This window comes from Nyctereutes procyonoides, unplaced genomic scaffold (genome assembly GCF_905146905.1).
Source record: "Nyctereutes procyonoides isolate TBG_1078 unplaced genomic scaffold, NYPRO_anot_genome, whole genome shotgun sequence".
Taxonomy (NCBI): domain Eukaryota; kingdom Metazoa; phylum Chordata; class Mammalia; order Carnivora; family Canidae; genus Nyctereutes; species Nyctereutes procyonoides.
The window spans coordinates 7,121,763-7,146,764 of record NW_026575125.1 but is presented as its reverse complement, the minus strand read 5'-3'; the positions used below and the strand labels follow the sequence as shown (position 1 = coordinate 7,146,764).

Below are 25,002 nucleotides of genomic sequence, written 5' to 3'. Positions count from 1 at the left end.
GTATGATTTCTAGGGCAGAAGATTTCATATTCTCTACCTGGAGAAAACATATTCCCATGCACATCAATAGCTTAGGAAATATTGAATACCCCCCTTGTCTATATTTTCTGTAATCTCCTTTTAAGTCTCTAAGGTGGAGCTCAAAGGCCCCTGGTTGGCCATTTTTTTGTCCAACCCTTTCTTTGTATTATGGTGTCCTATGCACACCTATAATGCAGGGATTATGTTACATTACCTCTGCTCCATTACTGAACTTCTGTGGGGCAGCATGAAGCTCTGGTCTATTATAGCTGTTGTTTTCATCTTTCTTCTCTAGGTAGGTTCCACAGAGGAGGAGTTCATTTCATATTTACTGCTATATTTTAGCAGTTAACACAGTATTAAATAAATGTGTCAGAGAGCCTGGGTGGCTCAGTCAGTTAAGCGTCTGCCTTTGGCTCAGGTCACATGATCCCATGGTTCTGAGATCAAGTCCCCCATCAGGCTCAGTGGGGAGTCTGCCTTTCCCTCTACCCCTCCCTCCTGCTCATGCTTTCTCTTTCTCTATCGTTATCCCTCTCTGTCTCGCAAATAAATAATAAATAAATAAATGTTTCAATGAATCAGATTTTATATAGAAATTGCAAAGTGTTTTCCTATGCTGTTGAGCAAATTCAGACAGGTATAATTTCATGGTGGCAAAACTCCTATAGTTTCACTATATCATATATCCCTTTGTGAATATATTAATAGTAATTCCTTTCTAATGTTTGTATGTTTAAAATTCCTATGGTTTTTATTGAAATACCTAGGATCCATTTTATTTTACCCATTTCTCTGCCACCCTCAAAAGGTAATTTTGTAAATATTTTAAAAGTAGAAACATTCATTCAAAATACAATAAACTCATGAAGTTCTATTATTACTGCTCATAACCATACTTTAATGAAATCTGTATAATTAAATTAGCAACTATTAAGTGGTACACAGAGGTTACAATAACTAATATATGTGCTCGTCTCTGTTTTTTACCAAATTTAAAAGGTAATTTCAATATTGCATAATATTTTAACCACTTTGTCTATATAGGCTGAAAAATATTTATAATGTAAATTACGATGTGATCAGAAAAAAGTCAAATGAAATAGCTCTTGAAGCTGTTACAGTGAATTAACAAATTAATATGAAATCATTCCTTGGCCAAGAACTGACTCAGGTGTGTTGAGAAGCAACTTTTCCCTACGTACAAATTGTACAATTTAGAAGAACACTGAGTGGGGCACCTGGGTGGCTCAGTCTGCTTTTGGCTCAGGTCACGATCTTAGGGTCCTGAGATCAAGCACCACATGGGGCTCCCTGCTCAGCAAGGAGTCTGTTTCTCCCTCACTCTCTTCTCCCCCTGCTCTTGCTCTCTCTCTCTGTCTCTCAAATAAATAAATAAAACCTTTAAAGAAAAAAAAAAAGAGCACTGTCAGCCAGGAATCCTTACAGGGTATTTTTCCTCTTATCATATACCACATGTGTACATCTCTCTCTTTTTTTTTTAATTTTTATTTTTTTTATTTATTTATGATAGTCACAGAGAGCAAGAGAGAGAGAGCGAGAGAGAGAGAGAGAGAGAGAGAGAGAGGCAGAGAGAGAAGCAGGCTCCATGCATCGGGAGCCCGATGTGGGATTCGATCCCGGGTCGCCAGGATCGCACCCTGGGCCAAAGGCAGGCGCCAAACCACTGCGCCACCCAGGGATCCCCTGTACATCTCTTAATACCTGACATCTTCCAGGTCCTCAGATACGATTGTCTGAAGTACAGCTGCAATTAATTAATATGCATGTGAAAGGGAATGTGTTGCCTTTACATGGTGCTGGGATCAGCTCTCAATACTCCGGTATTAGTTTCTTATCGCTGCCGTAACAAATTACCACAAACTGGGTGGCTTCAAACAACACAGATTTAGTATCTGACCCTCTGGAGGTCGGGAGTCAAAAATCTGTTCCATTGGGCTTAAAGTCAAGATTTAGGCAGCGCTGTTTCTTTCCGGAGGCTCTAGGGCAAAATCCATTTGTTGCCTTTTCTGGCTTTTAGAGGCCACCCACATTCCTTGGCTCCTGGTTTATCACATCACTCTGACCTTTGCTTCCCTCCTCAGGTCTCTTTCTCTAACAGTTCTCTCTGCTTCTCTCTTCTAAGGATCCTTCTAATTACACTGGGATCACCCAGATGATCAAGGATAATACCCCCTCCCTCAAGATCCTTGCCTTAATCACATCTGCAATGTCCCTTTTGTCATGTAAAGCGCCATAGTTCAAAAACTACTGGGGTTAAGATAGGAGCATTTCTGGGGGGCCTCTATTCAGCCTGGCCAGCAGGCCTTTCCTTTGCTTAACTTCCTAGCATGACAGGGTTTCTCTCAGGAGCTAGATCAAAGTAGTGAAGGGGGCTCTGCAGTTCTGGCCATGGTGATGCAGGGGGTTCGTGCTCTGGTGCACCCACTCCACTCTCTTGTCAGTGACAAGAGAACATAGTGGAATGGGAAAGCAAAGAGATACAGCTGAATCCAAAGCAAGATAAAGGTCTCCATGATCCAGAAATGGACAAGTCCCCAATGCTGCAATTTGGCTAAAACATGGGAGTGGGACTTGGTCTGGAAGAAACCAAAGTAGCTACAGCTTCAACTCCAACGGATGAAGCGCTCTTGAAGCCTTGGGTTAAAGGGGCTGGAAGTACCCCAGATGGTATCGGGGACTAAAACCAGGCTCGTTGGTGAATGCCACAGGCCGCATAAGGCTTCTCAGTTCATTAAAAGGCACTGAAAAAGACTATTGCCAACTTCTCTTAGGATCTTAGCTTTTAGCGATTTCAGGCCTGTGAGTCTGGAACAAATCAGTTGTTGGGCTGGAGCCTGCCTCTGCACTATTTCTGATACCTGCACAGGAGAGAAGCCTCAGAAATGCAGAGGATCCCTGAATGAAGACCCCCAAGGGAGGGAGGGGGAAAACTGATGGTAAAAATAAAAAAATAATAATAATAATAAAACTGATGGTAAAACCAGTTGGCGGAGGAGTAAGAGAGGGCTAAGCCAGGAGGGTGAAGGAGAAAAAGAATTATGAATGACTTCTTCCCTTTAAATCTGAAACTCAAACCGCAGTTCTGAAGCATATAAAAAAATCTTGCATCTCTAAAAATATAGCCCACAAAATCAGCAAAGGCATTATCTCATCCCAGGTGAAATTCATTTTATGGGAAAATATAAAAAGAGATGTTTGAAATGATAAATAAAGGGATACCTTCTATTTTTAAGAGAGCAAAACCTTGTGAAGCCACACAAGGTTATAAAATCAGAAAGAAAGACTTAGGAAAATAACAAACTACCAGTTTGGGAGGTAAAATGTAGACATTGAAACTACAAAGACAACTCAGCTGCAAGGGGAATTTGGAAACTGAGTTTTAAGCCTCCACATAGGAGACGCTATTCTGCATGTAAGAATATGAAATTCGAGCCATATTCCATGTCATATCCAAAAATTAAATCTGACTGGATCATATTCCTAATACAAAAGACAAAACGGTAAAACTTCTAGAAGAAAACATGGGAGGAATTCTTGGTGAACCTTGAATTGGGCAAAGATTGTTCATAAGTAATGTTAGAAGCATCAAAGAAATATTTACAAATTAAGCAGCTAAGTGCATTTCATCAAAAGCAAAAACTTCTCTCTAAAAGGCACTGTTAAGAGAATATGAAGACAAACCACAGGTTGAGGACAAATATTTATAAGTTTTTTATCTAAATAGAAAAATATTTGTATGCAGGTATATAACAGATTCTCAAAACTCGTTAGTAAGGAAACAAACAATACCTTTACCAAAATAGATAAAAGATTTGAATAGGTACTTTCCCAAGGAAGGTATACGGATGGCAAATAAGCACAGGAAAAGATGTTCAAATCATTAGTTATTAAGGAAGGCGTGGGATCCCTGGGTGACACAGCGGTTTGGCGCCTGCCTTTGGCCCAGGGCGCGATCCTGGGGAACCGGGATCGAATCCCACGTCAGGCTCCCGGTGCATGGAGCCTGCTTCTCCCTCTGCCTATGTCTCTGCCTCTCTCTCTCTGTGTGTGACTGTCATAAATAAATAAAAATTTAAAAAAAAGGAAGGCGTTGAGAAAAGTCAGTGAGGCAAATTAGAGCTTCAATGAGAGGGGATCCCTGGGTGGCACAGCGGTTTAGCGCCTGCCTTTGGCCCAGGGCGCGATCCTGGAGACCCGGGATCGAATCCCACGTCGGGCTCCCGGTGCATGGAGCCTGCTTCTCCCTCTGCCTGTGTCTCTGCCTCTCTCTCTCTCTGCGTGACTATCATAAATTTAAAAAAAAATTAAAAAAAAGAACTTCAATGAGATACCCTACTTACCTAGTAGAACAGTTAAAATGAAAAAGATGGACTGTAACAAGTGTTGTTGAGAAAATGAAAGAACTGGAAATCACATGCCGTCTATAAAAATAAAACTGCATTTTGGAAAACTGTTTCTTAAGTAGTTAAACATACACTTACCATATGAATCCAGCCATTCTAGGTGTTCATCAAGAGAAATGAAACCATATGTCCCTGTAGGACACATACATGAATTCTCACAGAACTGGGGAAGGGCTATTACCCTTCAAATTGGAAATGACCGAAGTGTCCATCAGCAGATGGATGGATACACAGTTTGTGACACATCCGCACAATGAAATACTACTCAGCAACCAAAAAGAACATGCTGCGGATACATGCAACCACATGGATGAATCTCAATAAATTATGGTGAGTGAAAGAAGCCGGACAGAAGATAGCATGTACTGCATGGATACGTTCATACAGAAGTTTAGAAACCACACTTTCTAATAATCTACGGTGACAGAAGACAAATCAGTGGTTGCTTGGGGATGAGTGACAGGGAGTGGCGGTGGAGGGAGGAGAGGATGAATCACCAAGGGGCGGGAGGAAAAGTGGAGGCATGATCTGTGTGTTCATTATCTTACGGGTTTATGCATATTTGAAGACTTACCAAATTTGCACTTTAAATATATACAGTTTGTCATATGTTGATTATATCTCCATAAAGCTGTTGATAAGACAATTGTATATTTATATAATGGAACAGTCCTCAAAATCCTATTTTAAAATAGGATAGAAGAGAGTGCTTTCTAGGGCGACACGTATCGCCCTCGTTCACATGGACAAATCGCAAAAATACAAACAAGCTTACAGTGCTTTGCGCGGAATGAGAGTTGTTACATAGAATTTGATAAACTGCAAAAAAGTCCCATACAATGTTTGGGCATGTGTACGTATTTGGGAGTAATCCACCCTGAATTCAAAAAGGTGTTTTCCTCTGGAGAAGGACTTGAATGGAATTCGGGAGGGCTTCAGCGCTGTCAATAAAAATTTACTTCCTTTTGAGAACTCTCACGCTAATATGACAAGAAGATGGGAATTTGGGAGAGCTGATACTGTGTACAGGGAAGTTGATGATATTACTTTAAAAATTGCCTGTGTGTTTGACATTTATCACTTTCTAAAAAGCGCACCCCTGCTCGGGACGTTATCTCTGAAGGCAGTAATAGAAAGCAAACATCACTCAGGAAAGATGAGGCCCAGTTTGGCTTTCTCTTGAGTTACTGCTTTGGCACATCATCAAGGTCTAGTGGATCCCAAACCTCGGAATTCACAGTGGCTGAGTCCCCGGCCAGCGCAGGTGGTGTTAGAGATGCATTTTGAAGAATAGGGCATGAGTACCAACACTCTGGAAATCTGAGGTGCTGGGCAGGGAGGGTGGGTAAGGACTGGGTACCCAAGGAGGGTGCTCAGGGTGCTGTCCGGGCAGCCTAAGGACGCTGAATCCAGAGAAGGGACAGTGGGAGCCTCTCACCAACACTTGGAAATGTGGGAGCTGGAGGGAGATCTGGCAAGATCGTGGGGATCACGGTGGTGAACTTCACCACCTCCTGACTTCGCCGCCGTGTACCTCTGGTGCGGATCACAAGGCCGTTGGACCTGGTGGAGACAGACTCACCGCAAACCCTCCAGCTGGGGGCCTGCCAGGCAGGCAGGGTCGGGACACACTGGGGACATACTGGTCATTCCTGCTCTCAGACCATCGTGCATTCTTCGCAATAAATAGCTCGGCAGCCTTTCTACTTGGACAGACTGGAGAGTCTCAAGCCGTGAGACTCCCTGGGAAAGAATTGTCTTATCTCTTCAGGAGTAGGAGATAAATTTCATGTCAACACACGAAAAGCTGGCAGCAGACTCCAGATTGAGTAAAATATGTGTTTTATGTGCAGACACCGATCAATGGTACAAGGCTGTGGCCACAGAGAGAAAAAGTCCCTTCTCTTCACCGGTTTCACATACTCTAAATCGTCAACAGTTAAGATAATTAACTGGACTACATGTTCGGGCTTTTCTAGAGCGTTATAGAAATGCCAACTCAGGCCTCAATGGCAATTCAGATTCTTGTGCCATCGGTTGATAGGACATAACAATTTTGGGGTGGGAATCCTACAGCATATATAAAAGCACATATATTAAAAGCATTTAAAGAAAAATGAAGGGCTACTTTTAAAAAGCATGTGTAAGGTATAATAAACAGCAGATAAATTGGTATCTATAGGCCCATGTCCTCACTAACAGGAGATTCAACAGGCAGGCTATTTCCATGATGAGTATGGAGTGAATTCCTGAAATTACAATTTGCAATCAACACTTCCCAAAGGAAAAAAGAACAAAGCCAACTTGGAAAAACGGAATAATACATATAAAGAAACTTCTTATGCGTCGATACCCAGTGTTTCTTTTCAAAAATCAAATTGTATTTGTCTTGTCAGATTTTTAAAATAGGATATGAGAGTGTTTTCTAGTGGCAAAATTAATATTTTGCTAAATGCTCAGTGTCTGATTCTTGAAGTGCTTATGTCAAGCAGGATAGTGTTTCCCAGAATGTGGTTCAGATCAGGGCCATTTGATCAGAGTCACTGAAGTTGGCAAACTTTTTCTGTAAAGGGCCAGATAATAAATATTTTTAGGTTTTGCCGTACAGTTTCTGTTGCAGCAGCTCACCTCTACCGACTGTTGTAGTATGAAAGCAGCCAGAGATGATTCATAAATGAATGTGACAGTGTGCCAATAAAACTTTATGTACACAAAACGGTGTGTGCTGAATATGGCTTACAGACCATAGTTTGTGAACATCCATCTTAAAGTAGTGTTTTCCTTTTTTTTTTTTGACTGAAACCCACAGTAAAAAATATAGAAGACGTGAAATCTTGCACGCTTGCGCACACAAAAAGTTTTTGCAAAACCTACCTTGCCCTTTGTACTGGGAGCGCACTCTGCTACTTTCTTTTCTCCTCTCTTCTAGTTAATTTTATTTTTATTTTTATTTTTTAGTTTATTTTAAATGCTAGCCCTGACCATAGGACTGATCCATCACCTGTAGCTCATTGCCTGTTGAAATGCAGATTCCCGTTGCTCTGACAGTATCAGCTTTTTACCAAGGATATTGGAGAGTGGGCCCAAACATCTACAGTTTCTCTTTTAAAAAGATCCCCAGCAGATTCTTGTGCACACCACTTTGAAAAGCTCCGATCCGATGTATCAGATGGAACTGTACACCTGAACCACAATTTAAATTATGCCAATGATTGTTTTCTGTAAAGCATTCCTGTGTTCTTTCTTTCTTTCTTTTTTTTCATTCCTGTGTTTTCAAAGGAGGCTCTCATTTTGGCTTGCTTCAACTTACGCATGATTTAGGCTTTGTTTGGTTTTTTTATCTTTTCCTCTTACTGCCACTTTTATTTTCCAATATCATGATAGAAGAAAAGAAAGAAGAAAGTAGAGTTCAGGCATTGTGGCATTTGTAGTCTGTGGGATCACTAATAGGCATACCGGAAGGATAAGTGATTGACACAGGGTTATTCTATAGGAGTATTTTGACCTTGTGTGTCTTTTGTTAGAATTGTGTTAAACACCCTTAATTGTGTTGTATGGGGATCCCTGGGTGGCGCAGCGGTTTGGCGCCTGCCTTTGGCCCAGGGCGCGATCCTGGAGACCCGGGATCGAATCCCACGTCGGGCTCCCGGTGCATGGAGCCTGCTTCTCCCTCTGCCTGTGTCTCTGCCTCTCTCTCTCTCTCTCTGTGACTATCGTAAATAAATAAATAAAAAACCTTTTAAAAAAATTGTGTTGTATGATTAAATATTTCGTTCGCTCGGTTGGTGAGGGACTCTAAGTTATTTTCCTTCCTCTGATGGGCATGTTCTAGTGTCTTGAATTGGACTCTATGCCTTTCTTAGCTTTACCTCTGGACGGAATGATATTAGATGCTAAATTCAATTTGGTGCAAGATAAGTGTTATTTCATTCAACTAATGAACATGGTTAATCTGCTGCGGACGGTCCCTCTAATTATAATGAGTTAAGTCTTTTACCAGGCTTAATATCATATGCTGTTTGCTCCAAGATTTTGACACTTCTCTAACTCTCTACTTTCAGGAATCTTTCTCACTCTTGCCCGAGATCTTGTGGCTGCTGCCTCTCGGTGCAGCATTAATTTCCTTTGTTTGCTGCAGTACAACATAGCTGGAATCAGATGTTCCTTAGAGGCTTCAAGTTCTGACATCTCCTTCCTTCCTTTTCTTCGATTAAAGTTGCATGGGGATGATAATGATGACTTGGAGAAAGAAGGAATTTCTTGGAGTTAGCAGGAATTCTGGAGGGAGCTGGAGCCAGCCTTGTCTGTAAGACAGATTAACTGGCCTCCTTCCTACCCTTTCACCCAGGGCTGTTTTCCATTCCGGAATGATCCTGAAGCCGGCCAAGACCTGTCCCAGGCTGTGTGGATGGGGCACTGGGCGCACGGCAATTCCAATTAGCGGTCTAATTTTGACTTGGCTTCTGGCCAGAGGGCTTCATCTCACAGCACATTTCAAACACCGGAGCGAATGGTCAAGTGGGTTACCGTGCACTTATCTTGGCCTACCCCTGAGGTTACGGTCAATTACGTTTGAGGGTCGTTTTCAAGCAAGACAGAATCAGGAATTGGAATGGAGGTTGGAACCAAACATGCATTTTTATACCGACTGGGAAATGCTTATCAAAATAGTTCTTAGTTATCAAGTCAGCACAAAGTGCCTGGAAATGACGTTCCCAGTGAGGGGAAATGGCCCAGCTGTGCTTTTTTTGGCTTTCTCTCATCTGCTCAACAGGAAAAATATTAATCAATGGAAAAAAACGCTCTCTTTCTGTTAATTTAACACATGAGTTTTAGATCGTGTGGGAAATAGTAATACCTCATGTTTTCACATCACAGTTTTATTGCGTGGATTGCACGGGCCTTTCTAGAAAATGATTCTTACTTAAGCCACACGTTTGCACCCACGGAGATGTTTTATTTTCTCGATGGTCCAGCAGAAAGTCTGAGCTGGAGAAACGTCCCAGCGCCGGCTGCCCTCTCACAGTAATTGAGTGGAATGGTGAGGGAAGAGGTCTGGTGACCCTTGTGACTTGCCATTAGGCAACACCTTTTTTCCCCATCAACAAGGAAGCAATTCACAATAAAGTATTTTCTCATAAAACAAATTAGCAACGCTTCTCCAAGGAGATAAAGACTCTCCAGGCCAGGAGTCCCGTAACTGGGATTTCCACCTTTCCCTACCCACTCTTTGGACTTGTCTTGAAGGACGAGTTGCGTGCAATGCGATGCACACTTCCGAAGGGTCCAGCCGGATGCATCTAACCTAAGTGAGCCCCCCCACCTAACCGGCTCCATGCCTCTTTTCAAGGTGATGAGGCTTCGCAAACTGGCTCAGCAGATTGCAAACTGCAAGCAGTGCATCGAGCGGTCGGCATCCCTCATCTCCCAGGCGGAACACTCTCTGAAGGAGAATGATCATGCGCGCTTCCTACAGACGGCTAAGAACATCACCGAGAGGTGAGTGCGGGGGGCTGCTGGCAACTTCTCAGCTGCCGGGGCTCCGGTGTCTGGGGATGGGGAGTGATCAGTTGGCCTTGCCCTCGCCTTGCTTTTTGTTTTCATTTTCGAGGCTGAGTACCAGGAGAATAGAGGCTTTGAGTTGCTTTGTTCCAGCCAAAGATGCTTCCCTTTGACATGTCAAAGCCTTTTCAGTAGCACCCTGGAGTTCAAGGCCTTTGCAACAAGAGTCCACCAGTTAGAAAGAATAAAATCAGCCTTTGCTTTTGCGGGGGCAGAAAGCTCACCGTGGCACAAAAACAGCATTTATTGTGACTCCCAGACCTGATCTTATCGTACATTTGATAACAAAGAGTCAAAATGAAGGCAGACACATAAAAGGGAATCTTTTCTTCCATCTCAGGGCTCATCTATTAAAGAGAGAGAGAGAAAAGCAAACGCCCAGGTGTTGTTCTGTGTTAGACCTGTTTTTATTTGGTGGAGAAACTTCGCCTCGTCAGAAAGGTCAAAGCTGACTCATGTGGGAGAGAAAGGACCCAACTGTCAATCTCCTACCTCTTTCTCTTAAAGTGTCCTTGATTCTAGGGCAGGGAACATAAAGATGCCATTATTTGAATGGTCAGTTCAGCAGTAAAACTGGTGGGACTCGGGACTCCTTCCCTTCACATCTTTGATTGGCATAAAATCACTCACCTTCACTGCTGACAAGGCCTACGGCAGTTGTAGTAAAGCCAGAGCACCTGACGCCACCTAAGTGATCCCTCCAACCCATGACAATGCCCTTGACTTTTCATTCATTTTAATTTTCAGAGTCACTTGCCCCTTATGCAAAGCAATAATGGAATCCCCTCGCCAGACCACCCCAGCCTGTTCATGCATGCTGGTCTTCATCCTAGAGCAGAAGTCTGCAGACTTCTATAAGGGACCAGAGATGAAATATTTTCCAGGCCTGTGGGTTATAAGGGCCTCCTTCAGGATGACTCAGCTCTACCGTGATAGCTCCATAGCAGCCTATCATAGACAAAACGGCAACAAACAGGTGTGGCTGTGCTTCTAAAAACACTTCCCCAAACGGGTGTTTGGCCCTCTGACTGTCTTTTGCCAACCCCTGGCCCAGGGGGGAAAATACCCACCATCTTATGGCTTGAATTCCTTCAAGGAAAGAGAAAGCAAAGTAACCTTACTTGATTGCGTGTTTGCGTTGGAAACCGCATGAATTCTCAAAATATCACTTAAAGGTAGGCATTGATATTTCTCTTTTCAGGGTTCTTTCCATTAGAGAAACGTACAATGGTTTTACAACTCTGGTTTTGTATCGAACCAGCTTCGTTGTGCTATTTCTTATATTTGAGAAAGAATTCTCCTGCGACTGGTAGTGATACTTAATCTCTTCCAAAGCACATGGCTAATGTGACTGGTTATCATCCCTTTTATATCCTTAAAATGATCGCCTCCCTACTCTTAGGAGAAGCCAGTGTCTTTCCTCATGCCTCTTCGGTTCTGAGTGTTTAATTGTCTTCACAGCTCTCCCCTGGACTCTATCCAGTTGCTTTATGTTCATCCTAAGGTTAAGCACGGCAAATAGCATTAATACTCCAGTGTAGGGATCCGTGGGTGGCGCAGCGGTTTGGCACCTGCCTTTGGCCCAGGGCGCGATCCTGGAGACCCGGGATCGAATCCCACGTCGGGCTCCTGGTGCATGGAGCCTGCTTCTCCCTCTGCCTATATCTCTGCCTCTCTCTCTGTGTGTGTGACTATAAATAAATAAAAATTAAAAAAAAATACTCCAGTGTACCTAGGACACTCTACTAGACAGTGTTTACACTTACGTCATGGTTTCTAACTGGGATCCAAGAGTGCTTTTCTCTGGCTATAAATCATGAGATGTCCAAATGAAATGGCTACTCTGAGCTGCATTTCTCAGCAATCCCCCAAAATTTGATCAAGTGTAATAATAATACACTCTCACCTACGGAGAGGAGAGAATGTGGCACCATAACAGTTAAGATAGAACATTCTGAAAGAAGACCTACCTTTGAAGCATAGCATAAGTGCATGAATGTCCACATGTGATCTCCCACAGATCCAGCAGGTCATAACCGGTCCCGTTCACCTCTACCTGCAACAAGCCCATCTCTTCAAGGATGGAAACGTGCTTTTGATTTTTCTTTCTACAGATGAATTGTATAATACAGTTGACCCTTGAACAGCATGGGTTTGAACTGCTCAGGTCCACTTATACATGGATTTTTTTTTAAAAAATACAGTACAATACTGTAAATGTATTTTCTCAATAACATTTTCTATAATAATGTTTCTTAATATTTTCTTCTCTCTAGCTTACTTTATTGTAAGAATGCAGAGTATAATACATATAACATACAAAAGATGTGTCAGCGGACTCTATGTCACCAGTCAGACTTCTGGCCATCAGTAGGTTCTTGGTACTTAAGTTTCGGGGAGCCAAAAGTCCTACGTGGATTTTCCACTGGGTGGGGAGGCAGTGCCCCTAATCTCTATATTGTTCAAGGGTCAACTGTATATACCATATTCTCAAGCCTCACTATAGTTCTTAGTGTAGTTGTGCTTTTTTATAAAATCATTTTTTTAAAGATTTTTATGTATTTATTCATGAGAGACACACAGAGAGAGGCAGAGACACAGGCAGAGAGAGGAGCAGGCTCCATGCAAAGGGCCCGATGTGGGACTCGATCCTGGGACTCCAGGATCACGCCCTGGGCCGAAGGGAGGTGCTCAACCGCTGAGCCACCCGGGCGTCCCTAAAATGATTTTAAATAAGCAAAACTATTCACTAAATCCAGGCATAAGAAAGTTGGCCTCCTGCTTATGAGAAGGCTAAACTTCCATCAAGTTTGAAGACGTAGGGCGTATAAACATTTGCCAAGAGTCTTTTCCCTCTGTTTCTGCAGCCCCTCTCTTCCCATCTCTATCGTGTCAATCCTCTTGGTCAATTCCTGAGCCTTTCTCTCTTTACAGGACTGGAATGTAGTGAAAAGGCAGGGAGCTTGGACTAGGACCTGGGAGACTCAGGTTCTGGTCCCAGCACTGCCACTTTTTAACTATAATCCTTTGGGTTTAGCCATGAGCTGTTTTCTGCATAGAATATTGGGCTCATAGGGACCCCTGGGTTGTCTCAGTCGGTTAAGCATCTGACTTGGCTTGGGTCATGATCTCAGGGTCCTGGGATTGAGCCTCACGTCGGACTCCATGCTCAGCAGGGAGTCTGCTTCTTCCTCTGTCTCTGCCCCTCCTCCCGCTCTCTCAAATAAATAAAATCTTTTTTTTAAAAAAAAAAAGAAAATTGGGCCTCATAGTAGCTGCTTCTGTCAGTAGTTGTAATAATATTGCTGAGGACTCCTAAGAACAGGCCTTTGGCATCATAGATACTCCGTCACAGCACTTGGATATAATTTCTCATGATACTCCGTCACAGCACATGGATATAATTTCTCAGTAGTTGTGATAATATTGCTGAGGACTCCTAAGAACAGGCCTTTCTCATCATAGATACTCCATCACAGCACTTGGATATAATTTCTCATTGGATATAATTTCTCATTTCTTAGTATGTCAGTATGGCCCCACCGTGTATGTCTGTCCTGGGGCTGGTCTCTGCCTGTCTCTACTCTTCAATCCTTTACTTAGTAAATAAACATTCTTCTCTAGGATGTGACTTTATAATTCTCTGCCTCCTATTGTATCTGCCTTGGGCTTTGGCACCTGTATACTTCTAAACCATCTTTATCCTTGTATTCAAGGGTGGAAAGCCCGAAACAAAGTTTTAATCCTGCAAGGCTTCTTGAAATGAGACTTGGGTGAGATTTTTCTGCATCTTTAAATTGCTTGAAGTAGATATATTCACCTAAAGGCTGAATCACCCGCAATAAGGTTTTCACAAAAAAACAAAACAAAACAAAACAAAAAAACAAAAACAAACACCGAAGAAGAGAGACTGCAAGCTTTACATTATGAGATGCATATGCTTCAGAATCAAGTGTCTGGCTCTGTGCTAACTGCTTAGCAGTAATTATGGATGATATTGGGGCAGCTCCTTTAACACTTGAGTCTAATTTTGCTTGTATGCTCCTAGTAGGCAGCAGACCCCCAGCCACCTTGTTTTCCCCATTATAGCCCCAGCACATAGCAATCTGTCTGACACAAGTGAATGAGTGACCATATTGTAAAACAGGTCGATTATTCTTACCTAATATGGTTATTATAGGGACAAAATGAAATAATAGAGTAAAACTCTTATTCTGGTCCCTGTCCCAAAGTGATCAGGCAACAAATGCTAATTCCCTTCCCTCCCACTCACTAAACTGATGCAAATGGATTGTATAACATACCACACTCTCAAGCCACACTAGTATATAAGTCTCCTGTGTGATTGTACAGTCATCTTTACAAAATTACATTAAGTAAGCAAAACTCTTCACTAAATTGAAGCATAAGAAAGTTGGTCTACTTCTTATATCTGAAATTAAAATCACTTTTAGCAGCAAATTATCAAGAGGATGATGAAAAGAAACGTCCCTCCTAATGGTACCCATTTCTCAGAGCTCCTAGGAGGGTGTCCCGACTCCACAAAGTGACCCTTTTGTCCTTCAACACCATAAGCAGTTCAAGGATCTATCAGACTTACCCAGACTATAAAGCCAAGAGCTCTGGTTGTCAACGTTGGAAAAATGTCACTTGATTTGAAGAATTCAAGCACACATGATGAGTGGTTTTTGAAGTGTGTTCTGGTAGGGTGTTAATTGGTGTTAAAACAACAACAAAGTTCCAGAGCCAAGTGCATTTGGGAAATCCTGAGCAGACCAAAGTAAACCACATTTTGTTGCTGGGAGACCTCACTGAGTTTTACCACGGTGATTTGCCCACTTGCCCAAGAAAGACCCACTTAAGTGCCATTGTCAGGGGTCTGGCATGGGGGTGATATTAGGCGGGAAGAGTAAAGCATCTTCCCCTGGCATTGACTGTTTGACAGAAATCCTGTGAACAGTGTAGCTCCAGACACTTCCACCTTCTGGAAAACAGGCCCCATGTGGCTCTTAGCAAACAGAGTGTCTTGGAGATTAGGAGCATCGAAGTCAAGATCAAAATAAGAAGTGATGTGCAGCTCACCCCCTGAAGCATCAAGATAGGACACAATGTCCTTATTTGCTGCCACATGCTAAGAGCTTAACACACACCTACAAGCATATACACAGCCGCGCACACACACACACACACACACACACACACAACTATGAAAGCATGGAATTGCACAAGTGGCATAATACTGATGGCCCCGGTGGATTTTGGCAATGCATCTGAAAGGCCAGAAGATGGGCAACAAGGATTTGGGGAATAAAAACATGGCCTAAAATGTTGAATTTGGCAGATCTCCCCTCTCCTGTCACTCCAATTAAGAATTTGAAATTATAGCCAAAGATAAATATCTTTCCATCAGAAAATGTGTAGGTGTTAAAAGCTGCAGTCATCTGCATAGATTCTTGCTGTCAGCCTTTGCCTCCCAGGCTCAGGGGCTTTCAGCCTTTCTCTTTCCACTCCGCAAAGGGACCCCCATCAAGGTGGCAGGCATTTTTAACACTGTCACTGGCCTGATGCACGGTTTAGTTAACTGTGGACCATAGAATGGGGAGAAACTTGGGAGTGAGATCTATTTTGGATGAGCCCAAACAGAAGCTTTTGCCACTGGCCCGGGAAAGTGCTGAAGTGAGATTATCTATTCAGAGCCCAAGATCTGTGCCATGCAAGATGGGCAGACAAATGCAATAGAAAGACGCTGGTTTCTCAGTAGCTCAGTGCGCTTCTCCATGCTGGACATCGTGAGACATTCTAATTGGGGTTTCACTCTGAAATTTTTATTTGAGGAGGACACATGGGCACAGCAGTGTTTCTTTTAACTTATCTGCACTGATGCAAATATTTCAGGCTCTTCAGTACCTGGCACACTTTAAGAGCTTAGTATATAGATTTGTTGAGTAGTCCTGGGATCACTCAGAGTTTTGAGGAGTTTTTGCGATTCTGGGGCATAAGGAAAGCATTTCTGTAAGTACACTTTGACCACCTGTGAAAAATGCCTAGCAACCATTTAATTAGCGGGTGTTCGTCACAATAATTGGCCCACCCCCCTCGGGTGCGCTCTTTAGCCAACAAGATCCCACAACTCTGCTATTCACTGTTTCTTGGTGAAGGAGTTAGGTGGTGAATTTAGATTCTCCACTCTCATTCAAACACTTGAAAGTTTTCTTTCCCGAATTCATGCCTCTTCAAACTTTTCATCCATCGATCCCAACATCATCCCGATTATTACATTGTCAATTATCCTGTCTACTCCCCTCCATCTACACAACTGAACATGAACCAGAAGGGCAATTATAGAAATCTTATTTCTAAGGATTTTGAGCACTTTGCAGGTATAACTTTTATTGAGGTGAATTTCGGCTAACATAAAATTAACCATTTTAATGGGTGCAATTCAGTGGCATTTAGTACATTCACAGTGTTGTGCAATTACTACCTCTGTCGAGTTCTGAAATCTTTTTATTACCCCCCGAGAAACTCCATACCCATTACATAGTCATCGTCCATTGCCTCCTCCCCGCTCCCCCCACCAGCCCCTGGCAACCACTAATCTGCTGAGTCTCTATGAATTCACCTATTCTGGAAATTTCATACAAATGGATGATACAATACATGGCCTTTTGCATCGAGCTTCTTTCACTTAGCGTAACACTTTCAAGGTTCATCCACACACTGTAGCGTGTATTAGTACATCACTCCTTTCTACGGATGAATGATATTCCATTGTATGGATAGACCCACAAGTATAATTTTGATAACCAAAGAAGTATATTATATTTATAAAATACAAAGTTTTAAGAGCCATTAAGAGATCATGTCTCCTTAGGTAACCAGGTTGAATTTTTTTCTAAATTAAATGGAAGAATGTAGACCTAGAATTGTCCTGGCTGCTGCCAGCTGGCTTTGTGACCTTGTATAAATGAGCATCAAGACTCTTGATTAGAAAATAAGTAACTAGATTTAGGGCTGAGCCATTTCAGAGTGTTTCTTTGCTCAGAAATTCCCATACGGTACTTAGTACCATATACAGAATTAGGTCCGTGGTGGTATTTACCAAACTTCATGAAATACCCAAATCAACAAGATTACAGGGCTGGCATGGTCTGATATGCTCAGACGTGGTTCACATCATGCCACAATTGTATTGTTTTTCAGAAAATCACTTGCGTTTTTTAATTAGTCCAAACGTTCTGCTATTAGTAACTGAACTTTGCAAATCAACTTGAGAGCTTCACACACACCTAGCAGGAGATTCCCTCATAGCAGGAGAGTCATATTAACCAATATGTTGCTTTATAGTGTATAAATCAGAGCTCTACCTAGCAACCCTAAATGAAGAGGGAAAATGGTGCATCCGTTGGAAGAATTTGCAAGAAAGCTCATGAATATTTTCCATGGCATCTGCTGGGAATATGGTGAAAAAAAAAAAAAAAGAATACAAGGAGAACGAAACGAGCCAGACAAAAAACTCCTTTTTTTATGTTTATTTTAGAGAGAGGCTAGTAATTGATTAAACTAATCCAATATCTGGAAACATTCTTTTTTAATCTTCACTTTGCCTTTTATGCAGTTTGAAATTTTGGAGAGTCCTCTTTGAAGTGGAGCAGGGTCGAGTCTGAAAGGAACAAACAGTTTCCCAGACAGATGTGTGAAGAAATGCCTGGAGCTATGTGCTTCTCGCCGGGGTTAGATGTGAAGGGGCCAGGCTGTTAAATACACAGCAACATGAAATATGAATATTCTTTCACCTCCGTCAGGAATTTTTTTCCAGCAGTAAAAAGGAAGCGGGGGTTTGGGGGGAGCCATTCTACTGGTCACCCAATTCTTTGGCCTTGTCTTTAAGCTTGCATTCATTTGCGTTGTCGCTGTGTGGTGCCATCCCAAAGTTCTTTTTGAGGCTCATGTGTAAAAACGGCACTATTTAAAAATTATGCTTCTTTTCCTTTTATTTTTTTCATTCCTGTGCAGCGACAGTGAAAGCCATCTTGACGTTTCTAAAAAGTTGTTTTGTTTAAATTACAGAGTCTCCATGGCAACTGCATCATCCCAGGTCCTAATTCCTGAAATCAACCTCAATGACACATTTGACACCTTTGCCTTAGATTTTTCCCGAGAGAAGAAATTGCTAGAATGTCTGGATTACCTTACAGGTATTGTCGTGTGTGTGTGTGTGTGTGTGTGTGTGTGTGTTTTCTAACATTGTGTACATTCGATGATATGCATACTTTGCCACCACATCCATTCCCTAAAAACCAGAGATGTGGGCTTCTGATTTAAGAATGGTGTCTGATATTCCCATAAACGATTTCTGGCACTCTTCGTTTTTTTTTTTCCCACCCAAAACAATACAATTCAAGACCAAACTAGGGACAAAGGAAAAAGGAGAATCTCGGTAATTAAAAACATACTTCCTACCATCTTCCCTCCCTCTCAGAGTGTGGGTGCCACAAATAGTAGCTCTGCTGGTCATCAGAGAGATACATAAGGTAGCATGGCTGTTTTCCACTTCATCTCAGCAAGGCAGCTGACTTTCACAGTGTCCTGGCAGAGAAAGAATTGGCAGCTAACTCCGATGGGGCGTCTACCCTGCTTCAGCTCTTGGTATCTGAGACCTTGTGTAAGCCTCACACCATCAAACTGAGGTAACCTGTTATGACCCCCACTTTGCAAATGACGGAGGTCACCCGTCTTACTGGAGGTCAGGTAGCTAGGGAATGGCTGAATTAGGATTTGGCTTGGGTCCATACAGACTCCAAAGACCCCTTGCTCTTTCTAGTGAAAGATCATGCTTCATCTTGGCAGAGGTCACCATGGCAAACATCCCAAAAATCACATGCGAATTCCTGGTGCCATGTTTCTGATAGGCATTTTGATGGTCAAGCTCAAAAAACAAAAGCAACAGCGATAAAAGAGAACCTCAGGCTGCTCCTATTCCTAACCAGGCTCCCAGATTTTTCTTTGCTGTCTACCTCTAGAGCGAGAATTGAAATCATTCGCTGTTAGAATGTGGACTGTTTTGGTGACCTTTATTTGTGTTAACCAAAGCTACCGGTGCCTATGACTTCAGGAAGGCTCCGTATATACAGTGAAGCCAGATGTGCAGCGAACTTAGGACATGCAGCCTTCAAGAGATCACATCCCTAACTTAGCATGGCATCAGCTTCTCGACTCCAATTGTGTATGTGCATGTTTGTGGAACAGTGGTTGGAAAAGGTAGAGCAGGAGAAAGGGAACATTGTGGTGTTTGTTTTTACAGTCTGTGGATCAAAAGTAAGGAGTTTTATATCCAAGGGGCATTGTAGCCAGGTAGGTTTTTCCTTCGCAAGAATCCAAGGTGCCGCTTGTAGCTTTTCTGCATTTGCAAGGGAAACGGTCATCCCACAAACTTGTGTCATCCTCACAGACCATGTTAAGGAAGAAAGCAGCTGACTCAGAAATGCATTTGCAGTAAGGAAACAAACTCGATTTCAAATATTTATTGATACACTGCCCTCCTTTTTGAAGCTTTTAACTCTGAGATCTGCCTAAACTAACCCTACCCTATAGAACCTTCCAGAATGATAGAAGCTTTCTGTGTCTGCACTGTCCACTATGGTAGCTGCTAAGTACATGGGGCTATCAGAAACTTGCAATGTACATAGTGAGTTTTTCCTTTTATTTCACCTTAATTAACTTAATTGAAATTTTACAAGCTACATGTAGCTTGTGGCTACTGTATTAGACGGCGCAGGTCTAGACTTTCTCTGGCTGAGCTGCTCTTCATCATGGCATCCTATGAAAAATCTATTTTTTTTCTTATATCATTTGGGATTGAATATGATTGCAACAACAGAAAATTCAGTTAGCAGTGACTAAACCCATCAAGGAGGGTTTGTATCATGCAAACATGAGAACGGAGGTATGTGTTCCAGGGCTGGGCAGCGGCTCAGTGATGATCTCAGACTCCAGGCTCTTGCTCTTTTTCTGCTCTTCCCTCTTCACTCTGTTGCCTTTTTTACCACAAGATCACAGCACCACTACCCCACCTCCATGCATCATGCTCAAGTTACAGGTAAAAAGAGAGGGATGCCGGGGAAACTGTGACAAAAATCTGCCAGCCAACTTTTGTCTTTGTGTATTAGCAAAGCAAAAAGCTTGCTCAGAAGACCCATCTAGCAGACTCTCACTTGTGTCTTATGGGTCGGATCCATGTCACAAGGTCATGCCCAAGAACAAAGAAAACCGAAAACCTATTGGGCGGGGCACATGGCCTTTCTGCACAAAATCAGTGTCTTGTTGACCTGAGGGTGTCCTCCGCATTTCCCAATCATCGTTTAATGGTGTTCCAGCGGGCACACATTCATAGGCTATGTCTCTATGCAAATGCCAAAGCAGTGATTAAAGGAGAAAGTATGAAAGTAGTTGCACTGACTGGTACCACATACGCCATATATCATCCCGATGGCTGTTTATGCCAAGCTAAGACCACATGGGGTACCTGCCATTATGCCTTCTTAACCGTCAACCTCAAATACAAATCTGGCCCATTTGTAGACATAACATCGATCCTGGCCATAACATATGATGCTTGGCTGATATTGCCAAGTCCAAATAGTTTATCAGACATTTGTAAGCAGGAAATGAAGTGTTTGTGGAATATTAGCCCACCATTTCTCAAGTCCTGTTTATGACAGAGGCAAGAAAATAGCAGTGCTGCCACCAATATTCCATGAATATTGAAATTGGCAACGTGCTGCTATTCTCATTTACGGTAAATTGGGTATTGACTTTTCAGGACAAACCCATTGGGCTTCTAATCAAAACAGGGTTAGCCTGCGTGGCTGTGAAAACAAGATTTTTTTCTCCTGTGACATGCCTCTAAGTGGTATGTCAAGTTAATAACCCAGAGAGGTGACATTTCCTCCCTGATCACAGCTACTGCCATGTGTCTCACAGCTCCTTGCTTATTTTGAACATAAGTTTTCTTTCTATATGATCATATATTGCAATGCAAAAAGAACAAAATCTTTCTTCAGTGGTTGATGGAAAAGTAATTCAATGAACTATTTAGATTATGGGAGAATAAGCATCTCTCCACTGATCCCTGCCGGTGATCCCACACCAACAGGGACCACACGGAACAATAATAAGCACGTTTTATGGTGCAGCTGGGCCTCCCCCGCAGAATGCATCTCTGGATTGGTGTCGCTGATTCATGCACATCCAAGTCACAGCACATGACACTAAATCTTGCATGTGGATACTTCAGGAGACAGATGTATAAATACATACTCCAAGAAGAATGCTTAAGGGGCTCTGTAGAGCCTTTCTATCTTAATACACGACTTAATGCAGTGCCTGCCAAGTGTAGGTGCTCGGTAATGTTTGTGGAATTCAGTAACCAAGAGACAGAGCTGGTCTAACTGACTTTGTACAACAAACATAAAAGTTACTTAGTCTGTATGATATTTGTCCTGGACATCTCTTCAGGTGGCAAAATGAAGAAGACTAAAACAATTAGAGTTTTAAATTTACCATGTTTATGAACTTTTCTTCTTCTTTGGGTTTGTTTAGGACTCCTCAATCCTAATCAAAGTGTAAAGCAGGAAAGAACTCCGCAATAAGTGTGAACAGAGGTTGCAACAAATCTATAGAATCCAGATATGTTTCTCCTTTTGAAGTTAGGTTCTAGGACACAGAAGAGTGGAAATAAAGGCCTGGATCAATTCTCTCAACCAGGGGTTGGCAAACTTTGACTATAAAGGGCCAGATGGTAAATATTTTAGGCTTTGCAGGACATATGGTCCCAACTACTCAACTTCACTAGTGCACAAAAACGGCCACAGACAATACATAAATGAATTAGCCTGGCTGTGTTCCAATAAAACTTTATTTACAAAAACAGGCAGTGGGCCAGATTTGGCCCATAGCCATGGTTTGCCAACCCTTGCTCTAAAATATTATTGCCAGTGCAAAACACTCACTGCCTAGTCTTTTTCTTACCCACAAACTCTTCTCATAAAACCAGTTACTGAAATCAAGCCGGTAGCCTTTGAAACAACGTCAAATCATTATTTTGGTAGGATTTAGACTTCTCTACTCCAGACTATGTTCAAGACATAAAACAACAGCCTTCTCCAGTGATAAAGTTAACCAAATGCCAACGATCCAGGTTTTCTTTGGGGAAGGAAAATGTACTTCTTAGATATGATTGATTGTTAATCGTGTTTTTCTGGATTCGAAATATCACCTATAAATTGAAAAGGGAGAATAAATAGGGCTACACTAATACGGTTTTTATTTTATAAAGCATCAAAACATCTAATGAAAGAAAATTTTTCAAACAATTATTTGGCAGGTTGTTATAGGATAACAAACATCAGTATTTTTCCAATTCGGTGTGTAAATACAAAAATACGTGACTTCACAAAGCTCAGAGGCTGGCAAACTTTGGCTCGTAGCCCGAATCTAGCCCTCACCTGTTTTTGCAAGTAAAGTTTTACTGGAACCTGCCCATGTCCATTTGAGTATGAATTGCCTATGACTGCTTTCATAGTGCAAAGGCAGAGCTGAGTAGTTGCAACAGAGACCGTGTGGCCCACAAAGCATAAAATATTTACCCTCTAGCCCTTTACTGGAAAAGTCTGCCATTTCCCCAGTGTGGATGAAATTACAAGAGTTCATCTTGTTTGCTTTTTGTTTAACATGTTTTTCCCTGTGGATAAGAGTATTATTTGCTTAACCTCCTAAACGTACTTTCATGATAAACAGAGAGAAGTCTTTACTGGCTGGCCGAAGTCATGTACGCTACCTGTCAAAAATCACAGTAGCAACCAACCAACCAAACATTCTGCAGATTGGGGTCACCATCTCTAGGGTAGTGACCTGTTTAGAAAAGCCCACTTTGACTGTCACACATCTCCTCTGAAATGTATCCCAGAGGTGCCACTTCGCTGATGAGCATTCTTGATCCCCACAGCTCCCAACCCTCCCACAATTAGAGAAGAGCTCTGCACAGCTTCCTATGACACCATCACCGTTCATTGGACCTCCGATGATGAATTCAGCGTGGTTTCCTATGAGCTCCAATACACCATATTCACCGGACAAGCCAATGTTGTTAGTGAGTATTGCACACCCTGTTGATTTTTCTGTTTGGTCACTGTTTTCAGATAGATTGCATTTCTAAATTTAAGTATCAAGGGAAGACGGGGAAGGAAAGAATACACAGTATTTATTGGCTGCGTTTCCTAACCAAGAAGATGATAGCATTTGCTTGCTAGCAAAAATAGCTGGCCAAATAGTGATGAAAATTAGTGATCTCTAGCAAACCACATGAGTGAGTCTTACAAACATATGGTTAAGAGAAAGAAATAGGAAACAAAAGAATATATGTGGTATGAATCTTTTTATCCATTTGTAATTTAAAGATAAACTATTTTGTGGGGCACCTGGGTGGCTCAGTCAGTTAAGCTTTCAACTCTTGATTTTGGCTCAGGTCATGATCTCAGGGTTGTGAGACTGAGCCCCACGTGGAGCTCCATGCTCAATGGGGAGTCTGTTTAAGATTCTCTCTCCCTCTGCCCCTCCCATGTGCGCACGCTCTTTCTCTCAAATAAATAAATCTTTTTAAAAAAAGAAACTATTTTGTTTAGAGATGCATACATGAGTGTAAAAACTATAAATAAAAGAGAGGATAAAAAAAAAGAGAGAGGATAATGGTTACTTCCAGGATGGGAAGGGAGTGGCACCATTGGAAAGCAATATATGAGGGTTCATGGGGTTAACTACTTTCTGGGTGGGAAGTTACATGATTTAGCCATTATATCATACATATAGTATAATGTACTTTCCTGAGTGTTATTTCACAATGTAAAAAAAAATTTTAATAAAATGGATAGCCAAACAATGCCACATACCACCTCCCATTTGGAGGAGGGAAGGCCCATCATTTGAAATGTTAGTCATTGGCCCCTACCTGAGCAGAATCTCAGACCTTACTTGAAACACAGAGCCCTTCTCACTGGAGCCCATGAGGTATTTGGTATCAGAGAAAATTTGATGATCTCAGATAACCCCAGTTGTTGGCCAGAGAAGTGATAACAAAGGAATCTCTCCTCCCCACTGCCATGGTTATTTAAATTGAGTTGAGTAAATGGGAAAAGACCAGAAGAAGTAGCCTTTCAGGTTTGAAACTTCTTTAGGAAATTAAAATAGGACATGCCAAAGTAGAATAGAAGAGAATAGCAGGCACATTTCAACAAAGAAATGTTTTGAATAAATCCATATCTACTGAATGTGCTTTTATTATATACACATCTCCCTTAATCACACTGTTCTTTCCTAGCACAAGTAATTCTAAGCATGTGATGCTTAAAAAAGAAATTAGAGTTAGGATTAACTAAAAGAGTGATGCTCAAAGACCCCCCCACCTCCAAGTAAGTAAAGTACCAACAAATGGACCCCAAGCTTCCTTAGATCCTCATTTCCCAGGCTTCCCTCCTCAACTCTCTGATCTTCCACCTTCCACTCCCTAATTGGCTGCCTTGGAAGCTTTTATCAAAATCTTAACCATTTTCCAAGAATGGGTAAGGAGGAAAATCATGAGACATGGCGAACCACTACGGCCAGCTGCCTGAGTAAGAGGGCAGAGGTGGTAGGTGTAACAAAAACGTCTTGGGGGAAGGGATGGTGTAATTAAGTTTTGGAAGAGAATGGATACATATCAGCAAGTTAAGGGGATGCCAGACAGCCGCATCATTGGGGGCAAACCTATGCCAGACAGCCGCATCATTGGGGACAGAGTATGGCAAGACATTTTCTGAAACATCCTCTACTAAAGCCTGACTGAAGAATTGAGTGGAGAAGGGGAGATGGTGGGAAATGAAGATAGAGAAATAGAGCTAGGACTCAAACCCATATAGGTCTGGTTCCAGAAAGCACATGTCCTAAATCATCAGTCTAT

General features: G+C 42.1%; 1 protein-coding gene across 9 annotated transcripts in view; it reads left to right on the top strand.

The window, feature by feature from the left end:
* The window catches only part of MID1 (midline 1), a 344,420-nt gene that overhangs the window by 299,266 nt on the left and 20,152 nt on the right, over positions 1 to 25,002 (top strand). For all 9 annotated transcript variants that reach the window (XM_055338679.1, XM_055338671.1, XM_055338675.1 and 6 more), the window contains 3 exons: positions 9,799 to 9,947; positions 18,081 to 18,208; positions 23,017 to 23,160. In XM_055338679.1, the coding sequence (XP_055194654.1) occupies positions 9,799 to 9,947; positions 18,081 to 18,208; positions 23,017 to 23,160 (421 nt within the window). The remainder of the gene's footprint in view (positions 1 to 9,798; positions 9,948 to 18,080; positions 18,209 to 23,016; positions 23,161 to 25,002) is intronic.